Raw genomic sequence first — 19,574 nt, 5'->3', positions numbered from 1 at the left:
TTTGACACCCCCCCCAACATTATCTGAAAATATCTTCTAATACCCTTAGCCTTAATATTAGCATTAGTAGTCTTAGGAACAGGAATTTAAACTCCCCAGATAAGGGTCCGGCTTTGACGAGAACTATGCGCTAAAATTCAATATGTTTAAAAATCCTATTCTCGTTATATGCAAAATACAAATTTTTTTGCATACATGCAGCTTGTTTCCATTAACTTTGACACCCCCCCAACATTATCTGAAAATGTCTTCTAATACCCTTAGCCTTAATAGTAGCATTAGTAGTCTTAGGAACAGGAATTAAAACTCCCCAGATAAGGGTGCGGCTTTGACGAGAATTATGAGCTAAAATTCAATATGTTTAAAAATCCTATTCCCGTTATATGCAAAATACGAAGTTTTTGATTTCTTATTTTCAACAGCTGCAGTAGTTGTTGGTGCAGATGAAGTTGACGAATTGTAGTAACAGGTAGCATTTGAATATTAGAAACAGCTGCCCCTTTAAATTTATAAAACATTAGAATTTTAAATATTTACCTCTTGACAGTTAAGTCGGCTTCTTTCAATTCTATCCTGAGATGAAGATTTCTTATTACTTGAATTATTTGTTCTTTTCTTCGTATGTGAACCACCTGTAAACATCATCTTGCTCCAAAGAATGATGTAATTATAACATAATATGTAACATTATTTTACGCTACAAGTGAGCACGAGTAACACAACACTTAAACTTTATCACAGACAATATCGAAAACTAAATCAAAATAATTCCAAAACATTTCTTAAATCGAGTTGTCGATAGTATCAACAAGGTTGTGCTTAATTTGAAAAGCATGTCTTCCAGGTTTGACAAAGCCATTCATCACTAATCACTTCTAGTTAGAAGAATGGTGATGAAAGTGAAGACACTATATAAATATTTGGATGCCAAGGTTTCATTTCTCCCACACCACGATTGAAGTATCATTGGCTGAGAGATGTGACTTCACCAAATTCTTTTCCCCGACAATACGGCGTGGTTCAAAAATAAAATGCCAAGTATTGGGCAGAGACTCCCAGCCGGAAATATTAGAAACAAATAAAATGGTCTTTCAACAATTTGATAGATGGTCTTAGTGTGCGGAAAAATAATAGAACAATATTATTTCAGATGTGAAAGTAAACCATCTTTATTATTTCTTAAAGGAACTCGTTCGCCTAAGTGGGAGAGAAAGGAAAGAGATCAACCCCCTTTTAGAATTGTACAGAAACGATGTTAGTTCGTTTTTTAATAGATAGATATGTTTATCTATTATTCGTCCATGTGTCATTCCTAGGGCAGCAGAACTAAGGTAGATAGTTATAGAGCTAAGATCGTCATAGAACCTATAGTTTTCCAAGTTGGATTATAGGGGGGATTTCTTTTGAAAATCTAATGGGACAATTTTTCTGTTTTTCTCAATTTGTCAATGAAACTGAAAAAATAGATCAATAAAAATTCAAAACAGGATTTTGCGATGAAAATTTGAAAGGTACTTTTAAAATTTAGGTGCGGGGGAGTATGGTAGTGAGCCAATGCCCCATTTCTCTCTCCAATTGATATCATTGATTCAACAACAAATGAGAAATACCTCTTCAGCCTCCAGTGCGCTTCCAGTTACCCGGTAGCTGCTTGTCGCATCGGCTAAAAATTTAAAATGGCGATTATAATCCTAATAGTAGGAAAACTGACTGTGGGGCTGACATTAAAAGCACCGTCACAGGGGGTAAGCCCAAAACCTATATAAACATCAAAGTCAATGCGCTAGTGCTGAGTTATTTAAGAGCAAAGGGCCTTCCATGTATTTTCCCCTTTTGTATTTAGTATGGAATTCGTGACCATTGAAGCTTGGAAGGCCAGTAATTCGATAGGTAACTGAATACTCTAGTTCTCTTCCTAAGGATCGAAAGGAATTGGACTGCAAACGTCCCCTCCTTTGCCACTATTAGTCCCTAGGAACCCGCGTAAGCCTCCAAGGCATCGGATTGGAATATTCAGATAACCAATTATTTTAGTGCAGTTAAAAGGTGTAATAGATATGCCTTGGGGGATGAAATATCCCAAGCAGCCCTTGATGCAAAAGACATAAATTATGCAGAATCATTGTTTACAAACAGATTTATTACAGTGAATACAATAGTTTTGATCTACTTAAGAGTAAAAATGTTACTATTATTATTATATTTATTACTTATTATCTTTTTACTTATTATTATGTTTTCTAGGCCACTTCTCCTGGAAACGAGGGTTTTACAAGCTTAAAAGAGGCTCTTTCAACTGAAAATTGAGAGTTTTAGTGCCCCTTTCCACGGTGAGAAATCATTGGACGATAGTCATTTCTCCTCCCGCCTATTTTGCACCTAAAAGGCACTTTAAACTCAGTATTACGCATAGCTGAATTTTAAGAACACGCAAGGGTTTCAGGTGAACATAAAATGTTCCAGACTAAACAGAACAACAGTAAAGTAAATAAGGATAGACTTATGACAAATATAAGAAGACGCAAAACTTTCTCTGGAAACTGATGCTTTAGCTTCTTTATCGTGTCAATATTCTTTGCTGCTTTTGACAATATTCACTGTACATGCTCTGAAAAATTTAATGATTCAACAATTATTACACCTAGGTATTTCACTGATTTGTGATGTCTTATTATCGAGTTTCCTACTGTAAGCTCTTGCAACTAGCGGTAAAAATGAATGAGATCTGCGCAGTATTGCCAATGCTTCGGAAGAAAAAGTACCGCAAAACGCCCTAAAATAGTACCGCTTATTAAAAAATTGTACCATATCATTTTTTTTGCGTGTTGTGCTACGGGCGAGACGAAAAAATTTTTTTGCTACGCATAACACTTGGACAATCGGAAAATTACATTAAAATAAAGAGAACAAAATATCAGATATCTTCTTTTAAAGATATTTGGGAGGCCTCCTTTCCCCTGCAGAGACCATTCTGGTGTCACTCCTCCAAATAGCTGCTCACTTATTTTGTACTTACCACACAGATGGCTGTGATGCTTCAGGATATATTATGACCGCAGGAGGACAACAACAGGCACTTAAATAAAGGTGTAAAGGAAAATTTAAAACTCTAGAAGACAAAACAAATCAAAACTGCAATTCCCTCTGCTCGCTGCGTCCTGACGCCCAGTCAAATCTTTTTGTACCACGTTTTGTAAAATGCACCAGGAAATTTGTGATTGTACCAGAATGTACCTTTAGAGATAAAATGTACCAAAATGGTACAATTGTACCACTGTTTGCAACCCAGGATCTGCTACAGATAACAAAACCGGATTTGCTGCGATTTACCTTCAGATTATTTAGCCTTAGCCATTTCTTCAGTCTTTCCATACCGTTACTCAGTGTCCCTTAAAGCTGAGCTTCGGTGCGCCACGCAGCTGAAAAATTCATGTAATCTGTAAATAGTACAAGAGATTTCCTTGGTTTATTCCTTTCTTGTCCATTTCCAATATTTGTCGTCAAATCACAGGTCGTCTTGATGGATGTGATTTTATAAAATTTATGGGCTTTTTGGGAGTTAGAATTATTTTTGATTTTTTTAACTTTGAATTTTTTGGGACTTGAAGTTATTTTGGGACACAGGGAATTTCTTGGTATGTTTCCGAGAATTTCAAGAATGATACATTATTTGTTATTAAGTAATCACTCTCGTTTTTTAGAATTTCATGGCATGTTTCCGATAACTTCAAGAATGATGTTGTCTGGTATCGCACAATCATTAATATTGTCAATGAAACAAAAATATACATCCTATGACAGCCCTCATGTCTGGTCTTTTGAGATAACAACTAAGTCAACACTATCTTTAGATTCTAGGTAGTTTTCCATTGATTTTATATAATCTATGGGTTGTTTGGAACTTAGAGCTATTGTATTTTTGGGCAATTATTTTGGACACTGAGAATTTCTTGGCATTTTTTCTAAGAAATTCAAGAAGGATATGTTATCTGGTATTATGTTGTCAGTATGTTTTTCAGTGAGACAATACAATGCATCCTGTGACAGCCGTCACATTTGGTCTTTTGAGATAGTAGCTGAGTAAACTGTGACAGTAAATCGTCAAATTCAATAATATATCAGAGTGTGTGCCGCCAGAGTATCCTTGACTCAAATAACCACATATGAAGACTGTCATAAGATGTTTTGTTTTGTTTCACTGACAACATAAACAATTATACAATACCAGATAACACCATTTTTTTAAATTCTCGGAAACACAAAAGCCAAATTTCAATGTCCTAAAATAATTTCCAAAAAAGTCCCAAGAAAAGACAAAAAATATTTCATAAAATCAATGGAAGACTGCTTAAAAACTAAACAATGTTGTTGACTCGGTTGTTATCTCAAAAAACAGTCGTGAGGTCTATCACAGGATGTATTGTATTGTTTCATCGACAATATGAATGATCTTGCAATACCAGATAACTCATCATTCTTGAAATTCTTGGTAAAATGTCAATATATTCTCAGTTGCCCAAAATAATTCTAAGTCACCCCAAAATTTTAAATTAAAAAAATAAAGTAATTGTAAATTCCCCCTAAAAAAATTCTTAAATTTTATAAAATCAACAGAAAACATGCTTAGAGGCTAAAAAAATTGTTGACTTACTTGTTATCTGAATAGACCAGATGTGAGACCTGTCACTGGATGTATTGTATTGTATCACTGACAACATGGATAACCATGCAATACAAGATAACGCATCATTATTGAAATTGTCGGAAATATGCCATGAAATTTTCAAAAACAGAATGATTACAGAATAAAAGATAAGGCAGAATTCCTGAAATTTTCAGAAAACTACCAAGAAATTTTTGGTGTCCAAAAAAATTCTATGTAAAAAAAATATAACTCTAAGTCTTAGAAATCCCTAAAATTTCTTAAAATCAATAGAAAGCTGCTTAGAAGCTAAAATTGTTTTTAACTCAGTTGTTACCTCAAAACACCAGATGTGACGGCTGTCAGAGGATGTATTGTATTGTTTTACTGACAACATGAATGATCACGCAATACCGGATAACGCATCATTCTTGAATTTGTTGGGAGCATACCATGAAATTCTTGAAAACCAGAATCTATATTCTTGGACTGATGTCAAAAGTGTTGTTAGCAACTCAAATAATCATCAAAGTATGGGCTGCAACAGTGTCTGTGTCTCAAAAGCCTAGATGACAGGGCTGTCATAGGACGTATTCTAATGTTTCACTGACAACAGGATTAATTACGCAATACCGGATAACGCATCATTCTTGAAATTATCGAAAAAAACATCAAGAAATTCTCGGCATCCCAAAATAATTCACTAAATAAGTTCCCAAAAAATTGTAAATCTAAAAAAATTATATGTCCAAAAATTATATGTTCCAAAATAATTCGAAGTTTCAAGAAATTTCTACCCCCGAATAATTCTGTCCAAAAAATTGTTTTAAAAAAAAGATGGAATAATTTCAAAGTTCAAACAAAATTGACGTTCTAATAAATTGGGGGTGGGGGTTCATTGGGGCTCTAAAGGGCAACACAGGGGCCTGAAGAGGAACTTGGGGCCCTTTTGGGGGGCATTGGGTCCTCAGTGGAAATTTGGGGATCCAAACTCATGCGCAAGCCCAGCAATAGAAAACTGATGTGCTCAGGACCATTACATTACAATAATGATATCTGGCCAACTATCAGATGGTATTGGGGATTGATCTTAGTATATTTTTAGCAATAGAATGTCTTACTCTATTGGAACTTGAATCCACTATCGGAGGTGAAATAGAAGCAAGAGTATCATTATGGATAAAATATGATGCATCTTCGTGGATCATCGAACGTCTATAGTTACATCTTCGTTACACATAATTTAAACTTATATTAGAAACAATCCTGGAGGAGCATACCTATGTTAAATCCAGAGTTCTCGTTATTTGATCTTAGTATATTTTGAACAAAATGGCCACATAAAAAAATTGATCGGGGGCACTTGGAGGAAAAGGCACGGAGGTAGCGGCTATTTACCCTCTGATCACTTTTGGCTCTTAAAAGTGGAATAGAACTTTCACTTTCCAATCAAATTAGCCCCCTCTGAAGTTTATACGAGCACCCTTTCAATAAAAAACATATATTCTCCCTAGGTACAACTTACAGCGCCTACCCGTGAGCTGTCTCAATTTTATTATCAGGTACATTTGGAGAAAAAAGGGCGTGGATGCTAGTTGTTCTCAGATAACTTTTGATTCTGATAAACGGACTCTAGAACTTCCAATTTCAGATTGAAAGATCCCACTCCAAAGTTTATACTACCCGTGGGAAAAGTTATGATAGTATTCTTGGTAAAAAAAAATAATAAATAATAAGAGACTGAAGTCTTTTGGTCTTTACTATAGGCAATACTTTAGTGTTAGTTATTTGCCTGTATTCATGCACTGTGCCACAAAGAGCAACAGACCACAAAGACAAACCACAAAGAGCAACACAAAGAGCAACAAACTCTAACCACAAAAAGCAGCAGAAGAACCGGAAGGAACTTATAGTTCACTGTCAACACAAACTGTGTTTCTTCTGTCTTAAAGACCTAAATCATTCGCCTATAATCCCTTACTGAAACTCTATTGGTTTAATTTACATAATTGTCAATCACAATAGTTTACTGATTGACAGCCAAAGTATTGACACTACAAAGTAGTATCAGATTATCAATCAATCAACTAGAATGTCAAGTCATGAGGTAACAAGCAAAGGTATATGCGTCTTATTTAATATTTGCATTGTGATTTGGGATAATCTGATAGGAAATATGGTCAGGAAGACAAATCTGTGGAAATTATTTGTTTCACTGGAAATAAAATTGATGTTTATTCTGAGTTCTCGCTTTTCCAATAGATGAACAAGATAAACATAACTGCCAAAGTTGATTTAATGAGCAGGTGAAAAATATACCTTCATTAACAAAAATTGAAACTATGTAATAGCAGAAATTCGAACAAAATATGTAAATTCTAGGATAGTTTAAGATAAAAACCTTTAGAGGTGATTCCATAAAAAAAAACTATCTAGTTCAGAGATGACTAAGAAAAGCTATTCCTATCATAAGAATTTGATTGCTTATAAAATAGGTTATCCACCTCAGCACACATACATGCACAAAAAGAGAGTGGTCTTAATTACTATTACATCATCAAGTTCAGGACCCCCAAAAACCCAAATTAGAGATCTTAGCCATACATTTTCAATGAACGGTGAGTGAAAAACAAACCTCGTCATTTGTATCCAAAATATAAACATAGCAAAACAAAACTTTTATAGCACAGGCATTTTTCCTTAAGGATGATTCAATAAAATAAAAAGTATTCTTTAACTGAAAGTAAGGAACAGCAATAAAGCTTTAAACGAACAGATATTATTTTGTATATAAAGGGTTTACCCCTCCTAAATACCTTGCTCTTTACGCTAAGGCTTTTAGCACTAAAAAAAGCTTCTTGTTCTCTTTAAAGGGCCCTTGCTTTTCAGGAGTCGTTCTTTGGGACAAACAATTTGGGACAAACCATCAAAGTTTTGCGTAAAGAGCAAGATGTTGAGGAGGGAAACGACTTCTTCATTTAAGGAACAAATTATGTTCGCTTTGAGTTTTAATGTTGCTCCTTACATTTAGTTATTGAAAGTCTGTTTTTTTATTATTTAGTTTTTGATCGTTTTTAATATTGCTGGTAAGTCTGATTTATCCTCCATGAAATATTCCTTCCTTTTGCGAAAAAATTTCTGAAATTTCTTTCCACGTACCCCTCCCCCCGCCTTATAAAATTCCCCCCGAAAAATCAATCCTCTTTGAAAATCCCCATCCTCTTGAAATTTCCTCCATACAGTTCAGCCTGGAAAATTCTTTTTAGCATACTTTAAATTAAAAAAAACACTCTAACCCCTAACAATTTCTCTGATCACTCCGGAAACCCTCCCTTGCTTGGAACTTGTTTTACCGGAAGTCCAAAATCACGGAAAATAGAATAGCCCCACAGATAATTACCCTGCAACATTGTAACATAAAAATTGATTTGACAAAGAGAATGTAAGACAAACAAAGATAATTACGTATTGGAATTTTGTCAAATCCCCCCAGCATAAAGTTTCCCCTAGAAAGTTAACCTCCGGAGATTTTATCCCTTTTAAACATTCTCCTTATGTAAATCCACCAAAAGCACAGCCACCCCCTCCAAAAAACAATGTTGGTATACTTCCTAATAATTAATACTATACGCAATTCAGGCACATTAGCAGTCTTCTGCATTTTCTCAGTAGAAGAGAAGAGGAACTCACTGCAATTGCAGTGTACCTGCCAGTATTTAGTCCTTAAATTGCAGGGAATAGGTGAGTGGGTTCTCACGCCTCCCTTGCTCTTGGATGGAGTTGATGGACTGCACTTGTTTCATTCTATAATTTTTTTTAAGAATAGCTTAAAAGTCTAGTTCATTATAGTCGATAATTATGTCACTCACAAAACTAAAGAAGACCGTATGGATTAACTCTTACAGACAATTGCAAAGCTCCAGCAAGAAAACAAGCTTCTTAGATCCAAAAATAGGCTGCTCAGATCCGAGTCTGTTAACGTGAAAACGACTGATTTTCGCTCTGAACTGTACTCGAGAAGGAACTATCTTGTTGTTCACGGCCTAGAATATTTTAAAAGTGAAGATCTCGGTCAGAAAGTAAATAGCTGCTTCGGGTCAAAAGTGGCAATAGCTAATGCTAACCAGATACGTACAAGATTTGTATATAGAATTTCAAAGAAAACATCAAACTTCGAGTCGTCTAGTCCTAGTAGCCCAACCCTTAGAAACAGTGCGCAACGAAAAAAAAACCCACAGCTCCGATTTTCGTTAGCCTAGAAAGTTTTAAACGGTCGAAAAAAATAAAACAATGTGACGAGATAAAAAAAACTGGTTTGAGTGGTCTATGGACTTGCCTATTGATCTCGGTAAAAGACGGAAAGAACTATTATCTCTTGGCCACAAGCCAAGAACGTCGAAAGTAGCGAGTGAGAAAGGGGCATAAACGCGTCTGATTCAAAAAGAAACCAAACTTTGGTTCGAAACCAAAAAATTAAAGACGTTACAATGGACAAAGCTGCAAGATGACTGTTCAGATCCACTCAAGCTTCTACGCGCTGGGCCAGACAATCCAATGAATCTGATTCAGGAGGATGGAGTCATTCTAATAATTTTTGTATTTAGTCAGTTGTTGGGGCAGTTATAAGATTGATTATGGTAGGTTTTGGTGAGAATATTTGTAATTTATGGTGGTAAAAGAACTAAGAAAAAATTATTAATTAAGAAGTATTATAACTGCTCCCCCTGAGAGTATTATTATTTGATTGCCGTTTGCTAGATCTTATTTTTTTTATTGATCCAAAGACATGTTTTTCCTTTCCGTGTGTCCTTATTTGTTTTTTCTTTTTCAGCATGGTAAGAAAAGTTCGGATTTGCAAACTTCAAAGTAGTCTACTGCTCCTTTCATAAGTACAGCTATTACTTCTCTCGATTATATGGTAAGCTATGAATTCCTGTTTTGACCTCACGGGGGTTGCACCTCCTCATCGATAGGTTAATGTAATGCAAGATTAAAAAAGTTGAAATCAGTAACGAATCAGATTCCCAGTAGAATTTTCTAGAAGCAGATATGAAGAGGGCTATAATGTGACTAAGGGACGCTCTGACTCTCAGCTTATTATTCTGCAGCTTAACTATCAAGAGTTATGATCTTCGTTTTCTTATGTAGAGAATTTTCGCCAACAGCTTCAGCCAGATATAATCGGGATTTGCAAATGATTTCTAACAAGACACGCCGATGCTGTTTAAAAGAGGGGGAAATTATTAAAATCTTCTCTTTCCTGTACTTGAATCAATTGACTTAGGGATTTGGAGAAAATAGCATTGTAATCTAAAGAAATTCATTCCTACAGGATGACAAGATCACCTTAGACTTTGAAGCCAAACTCATAGATATGTACAATCCATAAAATTTAAATGATATCAAAGAAAGTGAAACCATTGCGATCTCTTACACCCATGCTCAAAGAGACTCCTATACTAATATGAAACTGGTAGAGGTATTTGAGACAATGGGTTGGGACGATTGTATGCGTGCAACCATGAATGCACTTATTAAAACAACAAATGAGTCATTTTTACAATTGCGCAGTATAAATTATCCTATTAACTGAGTATCTATTAACAGGGGTCAAGTTGGCCATCAAAAATAAGAAAATGTGCTAGGTTTGCACAAAGAAATTTTGTTTAGGGTTTTAAGACAATATCAATCCCGGACCATGGCCATTTAAGCGGTCCAATTCTATTGGGGGGGGGGAGTAATTACACAAGCTGGCACATAAATAATGTAATTTAAATATTATACAATAGTTCTTCTTACCTGTTTATATGCACAATTCCAATTATGATTTAGAATTCATTATACCGGCATTGGCACGTTTGCAGAAAGGTAAAGTTGTAGATGGCGCATTGGCAGATATTTTTTCTTACAGTATCATACCCAAATCATCTGAGAAGCTGCTGGTCGTAGATCTCCTATGGAAAACTATGGATAATGGTCATATGTGCTTGAATAAAATGGTTTCTTTAGATTACAATGCTATTTTCTCCAAATCCCTAAGTCAATTGATTCAAGTACAGGAAAGAGAAGATTTTAATAATTTCCCCCTCTTTAAACAGCACTTTTTAGGTGTTGAAATGTATGATTTATTAGTGTGTTTTGGCATATACCCTTACGAATATTACAATGCCCCCTATCGTACTTGATGATAGAGGAAGAGTCAGACCGATGTTAAAGTCCCTTATTAAGATGGCTTCATTCCCTTGTTTCTCTAGATGCTCAGATATTTGGCAAGAAAAACACTTTTTAGGTGTTGAAATGTATGATTTATTAGTGTGTTTTGGCATATACCCTTACGAATATTACAATGCCCCCTATCGTACTTGATGATAGAGGAAGAGTCAGACCGATGTTAAAGTCCCTTATTAAGATGGCTTCATTCCCTTGTTTCTCTAGATGCTCAGATATTTGGCCTACATTTTCTAAGAACGAAGAGACAGACCCTGTCGGTGGACGGTATACTTCTCAAAGTGTTATTTTCTTCTGAAAAGGTAAAATTACTTCCAAGAATAGAGATTCATAGACTCCTTCGACATTCCGGGTCAAATCTTTATTGATACAGGCTGAGTATTCTTAATGCGTGTAAATAGCCAAGCCTCTTCTATTCATTGTAGATCTGTGTAGGAATTGGAAGAATTACCAGGTATTTCTAAAAGGGTATCGGCGTGTCTTGTTAGAAATCATTTGCAAATCCCGATTATATCTGGCTGAAGCTGTTGGCGAAAATTCTCTACATAAGAAAACGAAGATCATAACTCTTGATAGTTAAGCTGCAGAATAATAAGCTGAGAGTCAGAGCGTCCCTTAGTCACATTATAACCCTCTTCATATCTGCTTCTAGAAAATTCTACTGGGAATCTGATTCGTTACTGATTTCAACTTTTTTAATCTTGCATTACATTAACCTATCGATGAGGAGGTGCAACCCCCGTGAGGTCAAAACAGGAATTCATAGCTTACCATATAATCGAGAGAAGTAATAGCTGTACTTATGAAAGGAGCAGTAGACTACTTTGAAGTTTGCAAATCCGAACTTTTCTTACCATGCTGAAAAAGAAAAAACAAATAAGGACACACGGAAAGGAAAAACATGTCTTTGGATCAATAAAAAAAATAAGATCTAGCAAACGGCAATCAAATAATAATACTCTCAGGGGGAGCAGTTATAATACTTCTTAATTAATAATTTTTTCTTAGTTCTTTTACCACCATAAATTACAAATATTCTCACCAAAACCTACCATAATCAATCTTATAACTGCCCCAACAACTGACTAAATACAAAAATTATTAGAATGACTCCATCCTCCTGAATCAGATTCATTGGATTGTCTGGCCCAGCGCGTAGAAGCTTGAGTGGATCTGAACAGTCATCTTGCAGCTTTGTCCATTGTAACGTCTTTAATTTTTTGGTTTCGAACCAAAGTTTGGTTTCTTTTTGAATCAGACGCGTTTATGCCCCTTTCTCACTCGCTACTTTCGACGTTCTTGGCTTGTGGCCAAGAGATAATAGTTCTTTCCGCCTTTTACCGAGATCAATAGGCAAGTCCATAGACCACTCAAACCAGTTTTTTTTTATCTCGTCACATTATTTTATTTTTTTCGACCGTTTAAAACTTTCTAGGCTAACGAAAATCGGAGCTGTGGGTTTTTTTTTCGTTGCGCACTGTTTCTAAGGGTTGGGCTACTAGGACTAGACGACTCGAAGTTTGATGTTTTCTTTGAAATTCTATATACAAATCTTGTACGTATCTGGTTAGCATTAGCTATTGCCACTTTTGACCCGAAGCAGCTATTTACTTTCTGACCGAGATCTTCACTTTTAAAAAATTCTAGGCCGTGAACAACAAGATAGTTCCTTCTCGAGTACAGTTCAGAGCGAAGATCAGTCGTTTTCACGTTAACAGACTCGGATCTGAGCAGCCTATTTTTGGATCTAAGAAGCTTGTTTTCTTGCTGGAGCTTTGCAATTGTCTGTGAGAGTTAATCCATACGGTCTTCTTTAGTTTTGTGAGTGACATAATTATCGACTATAATGAACTAGACTTTTAAGCTATTCTTAAAAAAAAATATAGAATGAAACAAGTGCAGTCCATCAACTCCATTCAAGAGCAAGGGAGGCGTGAGAACCCACTCACCTATTCCCTGCAATTTAAGGACTAAATATTGGCAGGTACACTGCAATTGCAGTGAGTTCCTCTTCTCTTCTACTGAGAAAATGCAGAAGACTGCTAATGTGCCTGAATTGCGTATAGTGTTAATTATTAGGAAGTATACCAACATTGTTTTTTTTTGGGGGGGGGGGGTGGCTGTGCTTTTGGTGGATTTACATAAGGAGAATGTTAAAAAGGGATAAAATCTCCGGAGGTTAACTTTCTAGGGGAAACTTTATGCTGGGGGGATTTGACAAAATTCCAATACGTAATTATCTTTGTTTGTCTTACATTCTCTTTGTCAAATCAATTTTTATGTTACAATGTTGCAGGGTAATTATCTGTGGGGCTATTCTATTTTCCGTGATTTTGGACTTCCGGTAAAACAAGTTCCAAGCAAGGGAGGGTTTCCGGAGTGATCAGAGAAATTGTTAGGGGTTAGAGTGTTTTTTTTAATTTAAAGTATGCTAAAAAGAATTTTCCAGGCTGAACTGTATGCAGGAAATTTCAAGAGGATGGGGATTTTCAAAGAGGATTGATTTTTCGGGGGGAATTTTATAAGGCGGGGGGACGGGTACGTGGAAAGAAATTTCAGAAATTTTTTCGCAAAAGGAAGGAATATTTCATGGAGGATAAATCAGACTTACCAGCAATATTAAAAACGATCAAAAACTAAATAATAAAAAAACAGACTTTCAATAACTAAATGTAAGGAGCAACATTAAAACTCAAAGCGAACATAATTTGTTCCTTAAATGAAGAAGTCGTTTCCCTCCTCAACATCTTGCTCTTTACGCAACACTTTGATGGTTTGTCCCAAATTGTTTGTCCCAAATAACGACTCCTGAAAAGCAAGGGCCCTTTAAAAAGAACAAGAAGCTTTTTTTAGTGCTAAAAGCCTTAGCGTAAAGAGCAAGGTATTTAGGAGGGGTAAACCCTTTATATACAAAATAATACCTGCTCGTTTAAAGCTTTATTGCTGCTCCTCACTTTCAGTTAAAAAATACTTTTTATTTTATTGAATCATCCTTAAGGAAAAATGCCTGTGCTATAAAAGTTTTGTTTTGCTATGTTTATATTTTGGATACAAATGACGAGGTTTGTTTTTCACTCACCGTTCATTGAAAATGTATGGCTAAGATCTCTAATTTGGGTTTTTGGGGGTCCTGAACTTGATGATGTAATAGTAATTAAGACCACTCTCTTTTTGTGCATGTATGTGTGCTGAGGTGGATAACCTATTTTATAAGCAATCAAATTCTTATGATAGGAATAGCTTTTCTTAGTCATCTCTGAACTAGATAGTTTTTTTTTATGGAATCACCTCTAAAGGTTTTTATCTTAAACTATCCTAGAATTTACATATTTTGTTCGAATTTCTGCTATTACATAGTTTCAATTTTTGTTAATGAAGGTATATTTTTCACCTGCTCATTAAATCAACTTTGGCAGTTATGTTTATCTTGTTCATCTATTGGAAAAGCGAGAACTCAGAATAAACATCAATTTTATTTCCAGTGAAACAAATAATTTCCACAGATTTGTCTTCCTGACCATATTTCCTATCAGATTATCCCAAATCACAATGCAAATATTAAATAAGACGCATATACCTTTGCTTGTTACCTCATGACTTGACATTATAGTTGATTGATTGATAATCTGATACTACTTTGTAGTGTCAATACTTTGGCTGTCAATCAGTAAACTATTGTGATTCACAATTATGTAAATTAAACCAATAGAGTTTCAGTAAGGGATTATAGGCGAATGATTTAGGTCTTTAAGACAGAAGAAACACAGTTTGTGTTGACAGTGAACTATAAGTTCCTTCCGGTTCTTCTGCTGCTTTTTGTGGTTAGAGTTTGTTGCTCTTTGTGTTGCTCTTTGTGGTTTTTCTTTGTGGTCTGTTGCTCTTTGTGGCACAGTGCATGAATACAGGCAAATAACTAACACTAAAGTATTGCCTATAGTAAAGACCAAAAGACTTCAGTCTTTTATTATTTATTTTTTTTTTACCAAGAATACTATCATAACTTTTCCCACGGGTAGTATAAACTTTGGAGTGGGAACTTTCAATCTGAAATTGGAAGTTCTAGAGTCCGTTTATCAGAATCAAAAGTAATCTGAGGACAACTAGCATCCACGCCCTTTTTTCTCCAAATGTACCTGATAATAAAATTGAGACAGCTCACGGGTAGGCGCTGTAAGTTGTACCTAGGGAGAATATATGTTTTTTATTGAAAGGGTGCTCGTATAAACTTCAGAGGGGGCTAATTTGATTGGAAAGTTCTATTCCACTTTTAAGAGCCAAAAGTGATCAGAGGGTAACTAGCCGCTACCTCCGTGCCTTTTTCCTCCAAGTGCCCCCGATCAATTTTTTTATGTGGCCATTTTGTTCAAAATATACTAAGATCAAATAACGAGAACTCTGGATTTAACATAGGTATGCTCCTCCAGGATTGTTTCTAATATAAGTTTAAATTATGTGTAACGAAGATGTAACTATAGACGTTCGATGATCCACGAAGATGCATCATATTTTATCCATAATGATACTCTTGGTTCTATTTCACCTCCGATAGTGGATTCAAGTTCCAATAGAGTAAGACATTCTATTGCTAAAAATATACTAAGATCAATCCCCAATACCATCTGATAGTTGGCCAGATATCATTATTGTAATGTAATGGTCCTGAGCACATCAGTTTTCTATTGCTGGGCTTGCGCATGAGTTTGGATCCCCAAATTTCCACTGAGGACCCAATGCCCCCCAAAAGGGCCCCAAGTTCCTCTTCAGGCCCCTGTGTTGCCCTTTAGAGCCCCAATGAACCCCCACCCCCAATTTATTAGAACGTCAATTTTGTTTGAACTTTGAAATTATTCCATCTTTTTTTTAAAACAATTTTTTGGACAGAATTATTCGGGGGTAGAAATTTCTTGAAACTTCGAATTATTTTGGAACATATAATTTTTGGACATATAATTTTTTTAGATTTACAATTTTTTGGGAACTTATTTAGTGAATTATTTTGGGATGCCGAGAATTTCTTGATGTTTTTTTCGATAATTTCAAGAATGATGCGTTATCCGGTATTGCGTAATTAATCCTGTTGTCAGTGAAACATTAGAATACGTCCTATGACAGCCCTGTCATCTAGGCTTTTGAGACACAGACACTGTTGCAGCCCATACTTTGATGATTATTTGAGTTGCTAACAACACTTTTGACATCAGTCCAAGAATATAGATTCTGGTTTTCAAGAATTTCATGGTATGCTCCCAACAAATTCAAGAATGATGCGTTATCCGGTATTGCGTGATCATTCATGTTGTCAGTAAAACAATACAATACATCCTCTGACAGCCGTCACATCTGGTGTTTTGAGGTAACAACTGAGTTAAAAACAATTTTAGCTTCTAAGCAGCTTTCTATTGATTTTAAGAAATTTTAGGGATTTCTAAGACTTAGAGTTATATTTTTTTTACATAGAATTTTTTTGGACACCAAAAATTTCTTGGTAGTTTTCTGAAAATTTCAGGAATTCTGCCTTATCTTTTATTCCGTAATCATTCTGTTTTTGAAAATTTCATGGCATATTTCCGACAATTTCAATAATGATGCGTTATCTTGTATTGCATGGTTATCCATGTTGTCAGTGATACAATACAATACATCCAGTGACAGGTCTCACATCTGGTCTATTCAGATAACAAGTAAGTCAACAATTTTTTTAGCCTCTAAGCATGTTTTCTGTTGATTTTATAAAATTTAAGAATTTTTTAGGGGGAATTTACAATTACTTTATTTTTTTAATTTAAAATTTTGGGGTGACTTAAAATTATTTTGGGCAACTGAGAATATACTGGCATTTTACCAAGAATTTCAAGAATGATGAGTTATCTGGTATTGCAAGATCATTCATATTGTCGATGAAACAATACAATACATCCTGTGATAGACCTCACGACTGTTTTTTGAGATAACAACCGAGTCAACAACATTGTTTAGTTTTTAAGCAGTCTTCCATTGATTTTATGAAATATTTTTTGTCTTTTCTTGGGACTTTTTTGGAAATTATTTTAGGACATTGAAATTTGGCTTTTGTGTTTCCGAGAATTTAAAAAAATGATGTTATCTGGTATTGTATAATTGTTTATGTTGTCAGTGAAACAAAACAAAACATCTTATGACAGTCTTCATATGTGGTTATTTGAGTCAAGGATACTCTGGCGGCCCACACTCTGATATATTATTGAATTTGACGATTTACTGTCACAGTTTACTCAGCTACTATCTCAAAAGACCAAATGTGACGGCTGTCACAGGATGCATTGTATTGTCTCACTGAAAAACATACTGACAACATAATACCAGATAACATATCCTTCTTGAATTTCTTAGAAAAAATGCCAAGAAATTCTCAGTGTCCAAAATAATTGCCCAAAAATACAATAGCTCTAAGTTCCAAACAACCCATAGATTATATAAAATCAATGGAAAACTACCTAGAATCTAAAGATAGTGTTGACTTAGTTGTTATCTCAAAAGACCAGACATGAGGGCTGTCATAGGATGTATATTTTTGTTTCATTGACAATATTAATGATTGTGCGATACCAGACAACATCATTCTTGAAGTTATCGTAAACATGCCATGAAATTCTAAAAATCGAGAGTGATTACTTAATAACAAATAATGTATCATTCTTGAAATTTTCGGAAACATACCAAGAAATTCCCTGTGTCCCAAAATAACTTCAAGTCCCAAAAAATTCAAAGTTAAAAAAATCAAAAATAATTCTAACTCCCAAAAAGCCCATAAATTTCATAAAATCAATTGAAAAACTGATTAGAAGTGAAAAATGTTGTTGGCTTAGTTGTGATAGCAACAGACCATAAGTGAGGGCTGTCACATAATGTATTGTATTGTTTCACTGACATTATGATACCATATAACTCAGTATTCTTAAATTCTCGGAAACATGCCAAGAAATTCTCGGAAATCAGGATGCATGTTCTTGGACTTAAAACAAAAAAGGCTTTAGCAACCACTATAGTACATCAGAGTATGGGCTGCCACAGTATCTGTGTCTCAAAAGATTAGATGATAGAGCTCTCCCGTGATTTGTTGTATTGCTTCACTGCCAATATAAATATCTAGGCAGTTCCAGATAACACATCATTCTTGAAGTTCTCGGAAAAATATCAAGAAAATATCTGTGTCCCAAAATAATTCCAAGTCCCCGAAAATTCCAAGTCTAAAAAAAGAAAAATAATTCTGATTTCCCAAAAAAATAGATTTTATAAAATCTTTTTTTAACAAATTAATTTTAAAAATAAATTTTTAAAAATGTTGCTTAATCAGCTTTTATAACAAAAGACCAGATTTGAGCGCTGTCACGTGATGAATTGCATTAATTCACTGACAACATGAATAAATAAACAATACCAGATAAAATATTATTCTTGAATTATCAGAAACATGCATAGAAATTCTCGGAAATCAGGATGTATATTCTTGGAACGATGCCAAAAAAGGCTAAGCAACCATAATAGCACATCAGAGTATGTGCTGCCACAGTATCTGTGGCTCAAAATACCAGATGAGAGAGCTGTCCCATGATTTATTATATTTTTGCACAGTCAATATGAAGTTCTCGGAAACGTATCAAGAAATTGTCGGCGACCCAAAAGAATTCTAAGTCTTTGAAAATTCTAAGTAAATAAATATCATTCTAATTCCCAAAAAGACAACTTAAATTTCATAAAGTCAATGGAAAACTGCTTAGAAGCAAAAAAAGTTGTTGACTAAGTTATTATCCCGAAAGATCAGATGTGAGGCCTTTCACAGGATGTATTGCATCATTTCATCGACAACATGAATGAATACGCAATACCAGATAACGCATCATGCTTGAGATTCTCAGAAGCATGCCAAGACATTCGCTGTCTCCCAAAATAACTCTATAACCCAAAAAATCCTAAGTAAAAAAAAATAATTCCCCCCCCTAAAATCCACCTGAATTACCCCTAAAAAACTTAAATTTCATAAAATCAACAGAAAAATGCCTAGAGGCTGAAAATTTTGTTGACGTAGTTGTTATCTCAATAGACCAGCTGTGAGGCCTGTCACTGGATGCATTGTATTGTTTTACTGACAACATGGATGACTTATGCAATTTAAGATAATGTATCATTCTTGAAATTGTCGTAAACATGCCATTGATTTTTCAAAAAAAATAATGATAACGGAATACAAAATAAGGCATTATTCTTGAAAGTCTCAGGAACCTACAAAGAAATTCTCGGTGTCCCAAATAATTCTATGTAAAAAAATTATTCGAAGTCCCAAAAAATCCCTTAAATTCTCTAATTACACAATTAAAGACAGAACGCCTAGTCTCAAAAGCCTAGATGACAGGGCTGTCATAGGACGTATTCTAATGTTTTACTGCCTCTATCATCAAGTAGGATAGGGGGCATTGTAATATTCGTAAGGGTATATGCCATAACACACTAATAAATCATACATTTCAACACCTAAAAAGTGCTGTTTAAAGAGGGGGAAACTATTAAAATCTTCTCTTTCCTGTACTTGAATCAATTGACTTAGGGATTTGGGGAAAATAGCATTGTAATCTTAAGAAACCATTTTATTCAAGCACATATGACCATTATCCATAGTTTTCCATAGGAGATCTACGACTAGCAGCTTCTCTGATGATTTGGGTATGAT

The 19,574-nt window shown here is 34.9% G+C and overlaps 1 protein-coding gene across 2 annotated transcripts in view; it reads right to left on the bottom strand.

Moving 5' to 3' along the window:
- The window catches only part of LOC136032715 (putative protein kinase C delta type homolog), a 215,811-nt gene extending 214,794 nt beyond the window's left edge, over positions 1-1,017 (bottom strand). For both annotated transcript variants that reach the window (XM_065713026.1, XM_065713025.1), the window contains exon 1: positions 538-1,017. Coding sequence is in view for 1 of the 2 variants with exons in the window: in XM_065713025.1 (XP_065569097.1) it covers positions 538-645 (108 nt within the window). In the remaining variant the exon portion in view is untranslated. The remainder of the gene's footprint in view (positions 1-537) is intronic.
- Between the last annotated feature and the right edge of the window lie 18,557 nt (positions 1,018-19,574).

This window comes from Artemia franciscana, chromosome 11 (genome assembly GCF_032884065.1).
Source record: "Artemia franciscana chromosome 11, ASM3288406v1, whole genome shotgun sequence".
Lineage (NCBI taxonomy): Eukaryota > Metazoa > Arthropoda > Branchiopoda > Anostraca > Artemiidae > Artemia > Artemia franciscana.
This window is presented reverse-complemented; position numbering and strand designations above follow the sequence as displayed.